The 13,002-nt window shown below is 53.8% G+C and overlaps 1 protein-coding gene across 2 annotated transcripts; it reads right to left on the bottom strand.

Annotated features, from left to right (window-relative positions):
• Positions 1–227: 227 nt before the first annotated feature.
• On the bottom strand, positions 228–8,312 carry EIF3D (eukaryotic translation initiation factor 3 subunit D). 2 transcript variants are annotated; one of them, XM_076338458.1, is made up of 15 exons: positions 8,219–8,312; positions 7,701–7,834; positions 7,323–7,368; positions 6,787–6,923; positions 6,590–6,675; positions 6,048–6,120; positions 5,797–5,912; positions 5,447–5,579; positions 4,674–4,821; positions 4,303–4,433; positions 3,762–3,847; positions 3,402–3,531; positions 2,779–2,921; positions 1,440–1,720; positions 228–392 (listed from the first exon to the last, which is right to left on the bottom strand). In XM_076338458.1, the coding sequence occupies exons 2-15, from the start codon at positions 7,821–7,823 to the stop codon at positions 379–381; spliced, it is 1,647 nt and encodes a 548-aa protein (XP_076194573.1). In that variant the 5' UTR covers positions 7,824–7,834; positions 8,219–8,312; the 3' UTR covers positions 228–378. The 2 variants fall into 2 exon arrangements, with proteins under 2 accessions (XP_076194573.1, XP_076194579.1); XM_076338464.1 differs by having other exon boundaries at positions 5,797–5,909.
• Between the last annotated feature and the right edge of the window lie 4,690 nt (positions 8,313–13,002).

The following is a 13,002-nucleotide window of genomic DNA, read 5'->3' as shown; positions in this document are numbered from 1 at the left end:
CGCGCGCGTATCACGTGTCCGGGGGGGGCGGGGCGCTTAAAGGGGCAGGCGCGGGCGGGGAAGGGAGGCCGCGACTTATCTCGCGCCGTCCCCAGCGCCGGGGGCCAGCCTGCAGCCTTCCCACCCCCCCCGCCCCGGGGTCGATCCCGCCGGGTACCGCCCCCGCCCGCTCTCCCCCCACGCCGGCGGAGGGTCCCCGCCGGCAGGCACAGGCAGCACAGCGCCACTGAACAAGAGAAACTTTATTCCGCTTCCTTCCCCCCCCTCGCCGTTTATTTGCAGGACAGCCGGGTGCCAAGGCGCGGCCCCCACCGGCCCCTCCGCCGGCAGGGACAGGGCGGGCCGGGCTCCGCGCCCCGCCTTAGCGGAGGGCAGGGCTCAGCTCTCTTCCTCTGAAAGAGAAGAGAGAGGGTAATGAAGCGAAGGCAGCCGGGGAAAGACAAAACCCTCCCCCCGTCAAGGAGATGCCACAAAGAAGAGGAAAAAACAAGCCCGCCACTTCAGGGAGATTCATCCCGCCCCAGCGGGGCTGTGTGTCCCCCCCGTCCCCCCCCCCCAGCCTGCCCATCAGCCCAGACCACACACGCGCCTCATTTGGCATCACACGCTTTACATTCTTGACCAGCGACCTAAAATTTCCGTAATAAAAAGCAGAGCGGCCAGGCTGAGTTTACAGCCCTGCAAAAGAAAAAAAAAAAAAAAAAAAAAAAAAGCTGGAAGATGTTTTTTGTATCGCGGAAGCAAGAGTTCCAGGTCACGCGGTTTCCCACTGTCGACAGAGCCCACGCAGATCACGCATCGGGGACCACAGATGGGTTTAGGCAGCGAAGCGCAGGCGGCAGCTGTCACTGCGGCACCACCAGTCCCCCGAAACTCCCAGACTGACCCACCAGCGATTGCTCAACGTCAACGTTCGCTTTATAAAAGCCTTCACCGAGTCACCTCAGCCAGGCTAGGTCACCACGTGTTTCACATGTGTCATCTTAGAGTCGCTCCCATTTCTAAAACTGCAGTGAAAAAAATACCCCGGCACCTACAGAAACCAGCACCACCACCACCCCCGCCCCAGATGCTGGTGCCACTGAATGAAGGGCTCCTTGGCAAGCTCCGCTTTCCCACTCAGTGCCCTGGGCCTGGGTCCTCTCCCCCACCCCTGCTAAAATCAGTCCCCGCTCGGTATCCATAAGGAGGCACACCACCTGCACTTCTAACTTGCAGCTCTTTTTTGCTTCCCACCGAGTACTCCCAACGTCGCTCACACACACCTTTTCCACCGCCGAGTCCCATCCTTGGGACTACCCCTTCTCCAGCCTCGCTCCGCTCTCGTCACTGCACTAGTCAGATCTCACCCTTTAGATCTGGTCTTCATCCCAGGTCACCCCTTTTCATCCAGAGCAGCAGGTCACTCAAAAGCATAAATCACCAAGTATGCTACGAACCTTCCTCTTCCTCTTCTTCCTCCTCATCCTCCTCATCTTCGTCAGAGCTGAAGGTGCCATCGGGCAAGCTGTAGATCCGGATCACCTGCTTGTTGGGGTCTTTGAGGATGAGGTACTTCCCCTCATCCAGCTTCATGCAGATGTCGATGACGCATCGCAGGATGCCCCAGGCGTTCTCTATGCTCAGGTTAATCTGGCTGGCAAACTCATTCGGCTTGAACTGCTGCGTGCCCAGGATCACGTGGCGGGCAGAGTCCTTCACGTGGTAACGGGATACGTACCTAGGGGGGGCAAGAGGAAACCGGAGGGGTATCAGGAGATTAAGCCCAACCAGCAGAAGTACGACACCAAGAAAAGCACTGCCATCAGTTTGGTTTTGTTTTCTGGGCTGAAAAATCCTAATACTCCAACACTGAAAGCTAAGAGGATCTCCTGGCTACCAGTCGTCCGTCAGTAACATACCACTACCCCAAACCACATGGGGTGGTACAAAAAGACAGAGAAGAATTAGTACCACAGATAAAAATTAAGCAACAGCACGATTAGCAGGGAGTTCGGACTTAAACAGATGCGAATGCATCAGTCCCATATCCGAGGACGGAACCCAGGACTGCAGAGCCAGCAGAACCGAGTTAGCAAATGCCTCTTGCTCATTATCCACAGCAAAAAAAAAAAAAAAAAAAAAATCTATTCTGTATATAAATATATATAATTATATATATTATCTATAATCAGCCATATCATCTGCTGTAAAAGCTACCAATGGGAGTCCCAGCTAGGGGACTCACCAGCTCCGTGCAGGTGCTGTGCAAAGAAACCACAGGAAAAGCACTCTGACCAGGACGCCTGGGAAACGATGCCTGGAAGCAGCCAGCACGCAAAGCGGCTCATCCAGGCCACCAACAGCAGGGCGCAGACTCAACTGATATTGAGCCGACAGTTTGAAATGGGCTGCGGCGATGCCTCCCCTCCACCCAATTTCTCATTAACGGGGCACCGAGGATCTCAATCAACCTCCTGACAGGTAGCACAGTCACTGCACTTATTTCCCTTGTTGGCAATCTCGGCAAACAGGCCGAGCGCCGCGGAGGCCGTCTGCCCGTCACGTGCGTGAGGTCTCAGGAGGCCAGTCACAGCGGAGGGCACATCAGCCGGATGCTGAGGGGAAGCGGTTTACGCCAAGGCTGGTGTGCTCACCGCAAGCTTTCCCCTCTTGGCCACACAAAACGTGGGGCTATTTTATGATTACTCATTCCACGAACGGTTCACTTTGACATACAGCGGGTTAAATCATGGAAAATGCACCTGAGAGATGTTTGGTGTGAAAACCCCATCTTACCCGAGTTTAAGATACTCCGATCCAGCCAGCAGCGCGCAACACGTCCAGCGGGCTAATTTGTAGCTGTTGTTTTTCAGCTCTGTGGCAATCACAGCCCCTCTCTGAGAGTCGAGCTTCTGGCGCCAGTCTACTCCATTGCAATACTGAGAGGAGAATCGAAACTAGGGTCAACCTAAGGAGCCAGCAGCAGTCACCTCTTCAGCCATCTTGACAACACGTAGGGGAGTTTCTTCTGTCTACCTTATGATACCATACAAGGGAACGCGCACAGCAAGCTACAGGGAAAGCCCTTGCACCGGAGAGGGAGAAACACAAACAGCAGGGATCGGCCAACATTTCTGGTTAGGAAGGGAAGTTTGTGAGGGAAGCGTTCATGAGGGAAGCATGGGAAGAGACCGGCTACTGTGCCGAACACCTGGGGACAAGATGGTTCAAACCAGCTACCTCGCGTCTGGGGGAGAATCCCATCAGCACTGCTTGTCCACCAAAGTTACGGGCCTTTGGTGGAACATAACCACCCGGGGGACACCGCCAGATGTTTGTCTCATCTTGCCTGCTGTACCTGGCATGTCAGGCAGCAGTGAAGCAGTTAGAGCTAGCTTTGGGATCTCGTTCTTCCTCACCCTGGAATCCCACTCGTTCAGTGTTTTGATGTTGATGAAAGACACTTCTCCATTTGCTCCTGTCATCACGCCATCATGTTCACAACGGACAATGAGGTCTATATCATCTCCCAGCTTCCACCTTCGGTATCTGCCAACAAACAATCCAGCTGGTTATTTCTGACCCTTGTTCTCTTCCAGATCCATGCAAGCACTCAACAAAATCCTTTCCTCCTCTATCTGTTCACTGTGAGGACGTCCAGGAATCCCTCTCATGGTAAAGCTTCTATTGGTAACACTCCTGACTCATTTTGCCTCCGTATCAGACTGACACCCTGCCTCCTTGCCAAACCTGGGCATCAGAGAGAGAGATCAACATACCTGTATGCAACCGAGGCTACCTCGTTTTTATCCATGTCATCCTCCACAAAGGGGTTTGGGTTGGGAAACTTGTATTTCTCCTTTCCCTGCAGAAGAAAACAGAAGGGCGCGTTAGGAAAAAAAAACCTGAGGGAGCTCTCCCCTACTGGACAGATATTCCCTTATAGCAGCAGTAGCTAATTTCCCCTATATAGAAAACCGCTAAAATATTAAGACAGCTGATGAGAAGCCCCATCTTCACATTAGTCACTTTGCTGTAAGCAGTACTTCTACAGCTTCACCAAGCGTACTCAGAAGCCCACCTGATTCACCAGTGGGAGCGGGATTTCTTCTTCGTGGAATAAAGGTGAAAATCTTTCCACAACAAAGTCACACTGCTCACCAGAAATAATCCCACCTCTTTCAAAACTGAGGGAACATCAGCGTAACATACCTCTGTCAGTTAAAACGCTTCTGTGCTGTATTAAAGCAGCCTTAATGAAGTCTCTTCTCGAGACTCTCTGAAACACAAACCCTACTACCCAGCACCGCTCAACCTTACCATCCTCAGACACTGCTGGGAGAAGTTGTGATTGATGTAGGTAGCTTCCATGGCAAGGTTGCGCGGAGAATTAAAGGAGTTGCCCTCTTCCTGTGGCGGTTCATTGGCTGTTTCACTCACTGTCAGCAGGTCTTGGAAGAAAACCAGACACAAGTGGTTATGCTCGGGGGAGTAACCCCATCAGCTTCAGTGAGTCTTCAGCCCCACACTGGAGCAGATCAATACTGAAGTTACCCCCGCGGCTAGCACAGCGATCAGCTTGTTCCAGGTGTTGAGACACCGAGACACAAAATAAACTCACAAAAACCCCATAAAGAAGACTAGACTCTCTAGCTACCGTAACAGCAATTTCTTTCAGGCCTTTTCCTCACCAAAATCGGAATTGTCCCTCTTGTCAAAGAAAAGCTTGGATCCAACTCTCTGGACAATGATGTCCCAGGAATAGACAGAGCGAGTGCAGCTCATCAGTGTGGCCAGGATGGCATCCGTGGCAAATACATTCCCTTGGGTCTTTGCCAGCTACGGATACAGGAGGAGAACACTGTGTTTCAGCAACACGAACAGACACCCCTTCCCTTCCCCAGACAAGAGCAGAAGTGTTAGCAAACCAGACCATTAATTTCTTCTCCCACGCTGAGGAAGCCAGACTGGTAGGTACATCACCGATTGCTAGACAAAGCGTGAGGTACTACCCAGCAATCCAGGCCCACCCTCACCCAAACACGGAAGGAGTACGAAACCCACTACAAAACGTGAATTCTGTTGGGAAAAGGCACGGCTCCTTATTGCTGATCGGGTCAGAGAGAGAAATCTCCGAGCCTTCCTCATCTCCAAAAGCAGAAACCTCAAGAACCAGGTCTCTGACACGAAGTTTCTTTCCCAACATAGCTCAAGTACCGGTCTGCTTGCCTTTCCAGAATTACAGCTTTTCCTTGGCCAGTATTCCTAGTTTTGCATTGATCTAGCTCTGCCTTGGAGCCAAGAAAAATAACGATACCAGTTAATGCTTCTTTTCCTTTGCAAGCTTAGGGATCTGCAACTTCTCTGCCCGTCTCTTAACTTTGGTCTGACGGTGACAGCTGGTCGCCAACAACAGCACGCACCGAGAAACACACTGTTGGGTTTCACAAACCAGTAAACATACCTTTCGGATAACTGGGTCATCAGTAGTGGTGACGGTATGGAAGATGCGCTTAATGCTCCTCAGTAGCTTCTCATTCCTTGTCGTAATGCGGTCAAAGGCTTTGTCATAGTATTCTAGGGCTCCGCAGCACTCTCTGCAGAGGTCAGAGGACCATCTTGATACCCCCCCTACAGATACCACCACCCACGAACCACACGGGACTGAGGGGCCTGCTGGACGTCCCGTTGGCTCCCCCTGCTTTGGGCACCTCAATGAGAACACTGGGACCAGGCCAGGAGACCCTTGCCCTCCTGCTTTCCAAAAATCCGGTCACTTCAGGAAGCAAGTGCACAGCTGCTTTAGGAACTCACATGTCCTGTGGCTCCGACACCTCCAGGTAGCGCATCTTCATCAGCCGAGGGAAATCCATCTCTTCTTTCACCTCCCAGTCACTGCGAACTTCAACAGAGGAGTCACGAGGCTTCTGCTGTGCGGCCAGAGGTCGGACAGATAGAGAGAGAAACAGAGACACAGCACATGAGGATTTGTGCAGGAGGAGCTGCCCCATGAGCGCAGCCAGAGAAACCAAACCAACACAGGGCGCAGAAAGCTTTTAGTTTACCTGTGATTTTTGGTCCCATTTCTGCCTCACTCCAAACTGCTTCTGAAACTTCTTTTGTAGGCGCAAACGATCTCTAAAATGACAAACACGAGAAAAGCCACGAAGAGAAGTTGTCGATTCCTACGTGCCACAACCATTCCTACGCTTCCAAATTGCCACCAGAGGAGCAATGCTTTTCGGCACCGAGGCACTGAAACATTTGCTGAGCTGTCTGTTGATCAAGATGCCCGAGGCATTAAAAGCTCTGTTCTTTACTCTGAGCAGCTCTTTAAATATTTCCACCTCCAATGACTGTAACGCAGTTTTCAGAAAGGGTACGCTCCGATTTGAAACGTCATGTTTACTTTTCTAAACACGATTCAAAAATCCTTCTGAACTCTTCGATAGCCGTTTGAAACCCACGCTTATAACTACCGGTGACATCAGCAGAACATCGGACTTGAAAGATCCTGAAATTCGCCCTAGTGGGTTCTGTTACAGTAATTTAACAAATGTTCACACACTCCAACCCCAGTACGGTACGCTCCTATCTGCAGCCTCACCTCTCCTTCTGCTTGGCACTCTTTGGCAGCGTCTGCATGCTGAACTGCAGCATGTTCCGACGGTCCTTGTCTCTCCGAAGGTTCCTCTGCAGAAATGAAGGAAAGGGAAAAAAAAAAAAAAAAGAACATTTTAGTTGCAAAATAATTCCGTGCTGCTGAAGCTCTCCTTTGAGCCTGTTCCTGAAAACACACGTTACCTGTGCAAATCGCATGCGATTCCTCTGGTATGCCGTTTTCTGCGTTCGCGCTGTATCCACCAGCTGGAAGCTAGTCTCATCCTCCTCATGGAAATAGGCATATTGACTTCCGCCACCAAACTGCGACGAGTACTTGTCTGGAAATAAAACAAAGCATCTCGACACCAAGCTTCTAGGAAAAAAGCCCCTGACGCTTTGCCCCTTTCTCCCCCCAAACTCCCTCCAGCTGCCTTCACCTAAGTCTGATGCGTGACTGGGGGCTCCTGCCTTACGCCAGCACGTTTCCTCCCCCCTCCAAGCCTCCCCGAGAAGCCCCAGTCATGAGGCAGTACAAAAATCAGGAGCGAGCCCTAAGGACAGGGAGAGCCCCACGGAGCTCTCCCGAGGGTGAGGCACGCTTCCTAATTTAAGGAGCCTCTCTTGCTGAGGCGCGCAGGTAACCACCAGAGCGGGTGCGAGACATGAAAGCAGGAATGACGCTTGAAGAAAACTTTGTAGGAAATAAACCACAGGAGCAGCCACCAGACAACACGTACTTGTGTATCTTTTATCCTGATACGTGGCTCCTGTCCAATCGGCCACCTAAGGACAAGCATAAACAGTCAAAATAAGTGACTATTAACCTGACGGTTCCCCCCGCCCCTGACTTGATATAGGCAGGACTTCAAGCAGCAAAAGCAAACGCTGCTGTGCGCTAACCCAGAACTAATCCTTTCAACTCCCCCCTCTGCCTGCCAGCCCTGCTAATTGTTCACAACTGTGCTAAAGCGTTAGGGTGCACGGCAAGCAGTGTCAGAAGAGCAGCCGCGGTGGCAAGAAGCGAAAACCGCTGGCAGCGTGCAGAGGTGGGATGCCAGAAGGCACGGAGGGCTCGTTCAGCAGCAGCCCAACGCGCCGTGGCACGACTGAGGTACCTTTCCCAGGCGGTCTCCTTTACTGAAGGGCTGGTAGGGCATGTCCCTGAACTGCTCGGGCACGGCGCACGGGCCCCAGCCGGAGGGGTTGTCCTGGATCACGGGTGTCACAAACTTCGCCATTTTTTAAACTTCTAGAGGGGAGAAAAAGCAAAAAAAAACCCCAAACCCTCAGCTGCCGCACGGCGAGCCCCGCCGCACGCCGTGACGCCCGCTGCGGTGGGGCACCGGGAACCGCGGCCTTGACCCCGGCACAGGCCAGGGCGCGGTGCCACCGCGAGGGGAGGGCGGGGAGGCCGCCTCCGCCAGCCGGGCCCGCACGGAGGAGAGCGGCCGGGGCGGGGTGAGGGGGCGCGGGGAGTCCCGGTCGCCGCTGCCGCTGTGTGTGTGTGTGTGGGGGAGGTGCGGGGACCCGGCCCCCACCGGAACCGGTGGCAGCGCCGGGGCGGGGCCGGGGGTCGCGACGCCCGCGGGCGGGTGCCGGTGGGACAGGGGGCCGGCCCCGCCACCCCTCTCACCTGCGCGGCCCCGTCGCGGCCCCGATGGCGGCGGATGCGGCGGCGACGGCGGCGGCGGACGAGGAAAGAGGCCGCCCGCAGCCCTGGCCCGCCCTTTCCGCGTCAGCGCCGCGCGACAGCAGCGCCGCCGAGCGCCGCTGTCGTAAAATCGGAACCAGAGGAGAACGCCGCGGAGGAGCGGAGCGCGGCTGCCGTAAAGCGCCCCCCTCCCAGAGTGCGGCCGTACGTCACGGCCATAGAGCTGCAGGAGAGCCGGGCTAGAAAAGGCGCGGCGGGGGAACGCGAGCGCCCCCCTCCCCCCCCGTGACACAGTCCTCCGGCGAGCTGCGCGGGCTGCCGCGCCCGGGCCGAGGGCGGCGGCGGCGGCGGCGCGGGGGGGGGGGGTCGTCGTCGTCGGTGCCTCGTCCCCTGTCCGCGGCGTCCGCGGCAGCCGGCGTTCCCTTCCGCGCCCGGCTTCGCGGCCGAGGGCGTCGGGGCCGGCGGGTGCGGGGGCCCGCGCGGGGCGTGAGGCGGCGCGCGCGCGCGTGTTGAGGGGGCCCGCCCGCCGCCCCCCTCCCCGTGGTGGCGTTTGTCGTGGCGGTGTCAGTCGGCGGAACCCCGCTCCCTCCTCACCACCGCCTAACAACGAGAGCCAGCGGGAAGAGGGCGAGGTTAATGGCGGCCAGCCTGCCCTACGGATTAAAAGGCTTGGGTGTGGCTCTTGGGCGGAGAAGCCGGGGGCGAGGCGCGACAAACCCGTTCGGTTTGTGCCCGGCTGTCACGAAGAGGAAGAAAACGTTGCTCTCTCTGCGCCTGCTGGACGCAGGCGGAGCACGGCGGCCCACGCAAACAGCGGCGAGGTGCCAGAAACATCTTCTCCAGCGGTAACGACGGTTAAACTTCCTAGGCACGCGGCACTTCTCTTCGCAGAAGTACTGAAGCCTACTCAAGCCTACGGTATAGGCAGACGCCTGTTGGGAATGGTTTGGGTGTAATCGGCTCGCCTGATAGCAGCGGGGCGGGATAAGTTGTCTAACAAACTTCCTCCTCCTCTTTATCCTCTGATCTCGTGAAGATACCTCGGGCTTCGTGACCACACAAGGGACTGCCCAATCTCAAGAATATTTCTTCTTTCCCTTTGGAAGGACCTGAATTCAAATCGCCTGGCCTAAAATCATGTATTGGAAGAGTACTGATCCTCAGCTTAGTCAAACGAAGACTTCGATTGCTAGCATGCGGTCGCCCGTCTGGTTGTGCCACGTTGTTCTACAGACATGAGGTGGAATTATTGTGAAGTCTGGTAGGTAAATTCCTGCTTTCACAGGTAGAAATGGAGGTAGAAGTTGTGAGATTTATGACTTTGATAGAGAACAGACTTACAGGACTCTGGACAAGAAGTATATCAACAAAGCCACGTGTCAGGACAGGAAACATGACTTAATGTTGTGCCTCTTAATTTTCTCACGCACACAGCCTCTTGAAATAAAAATGCATTCCAAACTATGCAACGGTTTTGTAGAAAAGCAGGTACTTTTCAGGTTGTAGTTGTATGACCATTCAACTGACTTTGCGTTTTAGAGGTGGTTACAAAGCACTTGACTTAGAGAGGTAAAGATGTGCAAAGAATGGGAATTGCAGTTGCCCTTGCTGTGTTCACAATGTGGTGTTCAAGGTTGTGCATTGTCCCTGATGGCGTTCCTTGACCTGCTGGAGGGGAGACCTAGGGCTGGAAGTTAGGATTCAGCCCTGCGGCCCCTCTAGGAGACCATGAACCAGTCATTTCATAGAATCATAGAATCATTAAGGTTGGAAAAGACCTCTAAGATCATCGAGTCCAACCGTCAACCCAACACCACCATGCCCACTAAACCATGTCCCTAAGCGCCTCATCTACATGTCTTTTAAATGCTTCCAGGGATGGGGACTCAACCACTTCCCTGGGCAGCCTGTTCCAATGTTTCACCACTCTTTCAGTAAAGAAATTTTTCCTCACGTCCAATCTAAACCTCCCCTGGCGCAACTTGAGGCCATTTCCTCTCGTCCTATCGCTAGTTACTTGGGAGAAGAGACCGACACCCACCTCGCTACAACCTCCTTTCAGGTAGTTGTAGAGAGCGATGAGGTCTCCCCTCAGCCTCCTTTTCTCCAGGCTGAACAACCCCAGTTCCCTCAGCCGCTCCTCATAAGACTTGTTCTCCAGACCCCTCACCAGCTTCATTGCCCTTCTCTGGACACGCTCCAGCACCTCAACGTCCTTCTTGTAGTGAGGGGCCCAAAACTGAACACAGTAGTCGAGGTGCGGCCTCACCAGTGCCGAGTACAGGGGCACGATCACTTCCCTACTCCTGCTGGCCACACTATTGCTGATACAGGCCAGGATGCCATGGGCCTTCTTGGCCGCCTGGGCACACTGCCGGCTCATGTTCAGCCGGCTGTCGACCAACACCCCCAGGTCCTTTTCTGACAGGCAGCTTTCCAGCCACTCCTCCCCAAGCCTGTAGCGTTGCATGGGGTTGTTGTGACCCAAGTGCAGGACCCGGCACTTGGGGTATATAATACAGCATGTGCCTCAGATCCCTGTCTCTGTAATTGGGATAGTATTTCTTCTCAGGGAGTGAGGGCAATAAATCATTAAATCTCGGATGTTCACATGCCAGGGTGATTGAAATTTTCTCTACCCCTAAAAAGAGCAGGGTCCAGTTTACAGATCTCTTCAGCTCACAGGCTAAAAACTAACTCTTTAGAGAATTTTACTGAGTATTTTTTACCTAAGAAGAGTCTAGATCAATATTTTCCAGGCAGAGAGGTGTGCATTTTCTCCTTTATTTACCACTTGTAATTCCTCCTTGAGAAAGAACTGAAGTCACAGCAGTCTCTGCTTTGCCAAGACACCCTGCCATTAATCAGAAGTGGGATTATTGAAGCGCTTTTCCCCACTAGCAAAAAAATCCACTTACATAAATACAGTTCATAAAATAGAATTTGTAACTGTCTCACCTAAACAGCCTTTTTAGAGACAAACATCATTAGTGCTGGAACTGCCTCACTGGCCGCTGGCGGTGGCTCTGTGCGATCCCAGCTCCAGGTAACCCCCGCAGCGCCCGTCCCTCGCCCTCCCCAGCTGGGGCAGCGGGCTAAACGGGCTCAGAGGGGCTGACTGGTGGAAGGAGTTGCCATGCTCATGTCCTGCTCAGGAGATGGTGATAAAAGGAGCAAGAAGTCCTGAAGAGAAAACTGGACTAAGGAATGAATGAAGAGAAGCGATGATAAACAGACTGATAGACTGAAAGCCCTTCCTTTCCACGGCTTCCTCTTTGCTTCTGAGCCTGCGTGAGTGCTTAAAAGAGAATGTGACGCCGCTGCTGTCTCCCAGAGATGACAGATCATGTGCAGTTTGGGCTTAGCCCATCAGACTTCCTTTTCTGGGGACAGAGTTGGGTATAGGCGTGGGTCAGAGGAGAGAGCATGTGTAGGGAGTGCCTGGTGTGGGAGAAGTGCTCCTCTGGGCACGGACGTAACCCTCCAGTTTCATATCAAGGGTTCTAAGAAAAAAAATCCAGTCTTGAAGAGGGTAAGATTTGCTGGCACATTTAGGGCAAATTTACTAGGAGAGGAGAGGGAGCGGGTCTGTCTCGCCTTCCGCTTTGCGCCAGGCACTGCACCTCCCGCCTCCTGTGCCGGGCTGCGGCCGGGGCCCCGCAGCTGCGTGCGCCTCTCGTCCTGTCTCGCTGACCCCGCGCACCGCTGCCGCAAACGGTTCGCCACCTGGCCTCTGGCGTTCGTTAAAGGCACGTGAGGTACGCCGTTTCCCGGAAAAGTACTCAAAATACACTTGCTTGCAATCATTTGATCCTTGATCCATAATTTCAGTTCATCAGTTAATTAATCGCTTAATCAGTTAATAAGGCTAATCACTCTTCCCTGGAAGATGCTCATGAGAACAGCCAGGATAAATTGCTCCCATCTGGTTTTCCATTCTTGTCTCCCACTTCTCCATTTTTGGGCTCTGTGCTGGCGTTAGCAGATCCGTAAAAGAGGGGCTTGTTCCAGCACCGTGGCTGTCCCAGTCCAAAACCTTCACCGCCATCAGCCTCCACCGCAGTTTGGGGCTCATTGGGGAGCCTTTAGACCGGTTGCTTTCCAGCTTGCGTGACTGTACTTCCACTCAAAGAGGCAGGTGAGGATTGGAAGACTAATGTTCACATTAAAACACTATTTTCCAGTAGTTCCTTTTCTCATAACAAATGCAGCAAAAATAGCCAGTTGGATTCTTTTCCACACCATACGCCTGTGCCGTATGCTTAGTCTCCACTGCCCTGCGCCTCTTGACAAACCCAGAAACCAAGGGAAGTAGTCTTCAGCCTTAACACTTTCCCCCTGCGGAGAAGCCTGACGTTTACACACCTCTTCAGGTCAGACTCTTCTTCCAAAGTCATCGTCGTCGTCTTTAAAGCAGCAAAACTCACCGCTGGCTCCTGGGCTCTGGTTGCAACCATCCTTGGCCGTATATGAACTGGCTGCTGCCATGGGCTGGTGTTCACAGGCTGAGAAGCCCTCCATCCTTCGCTGGCCTTCCTCTTCGCATCCCGTCTTTCCCGTCACACTTTTATCTGCCTTTTCGGTCTGCTGTTCTCCTGGGCCAGGTGCTTTGCTGCAATGTGTGGCCTCCCTTCCAGCTCCTTCATCCCTCTCCCGGGCGCCCTGCGGGCTGAACTATAAACCTGCCCTCCTCAAGTGGCAGTTGCTTGCCAGCTTTTTTGGGGAAATGCAGGATCGGATTTTCAGGAACCCTGGAAAAATGGCCA

The sequence above is a fragment of the Aptenodytes patagonicus genome, chromosome 1 (assembly GCF_965638725.1).
Source record: "Aptenodytes patagonicus chromosome 1, bAptPat1.pri.cur, whole genome shotgun sequence".
Lineage (NCBI taxonomy): Eukaryota > Metazoa > Chordata > Aves > Sphenisciformes > Spheniscidae > Aptenodytes > Aptenodytes patagonicus.
The sequence above is the reverse complement of the archived record's forward strand: the minus strand, read 5'-3'. Positions and strand labels throughout refer to the sequence as shown.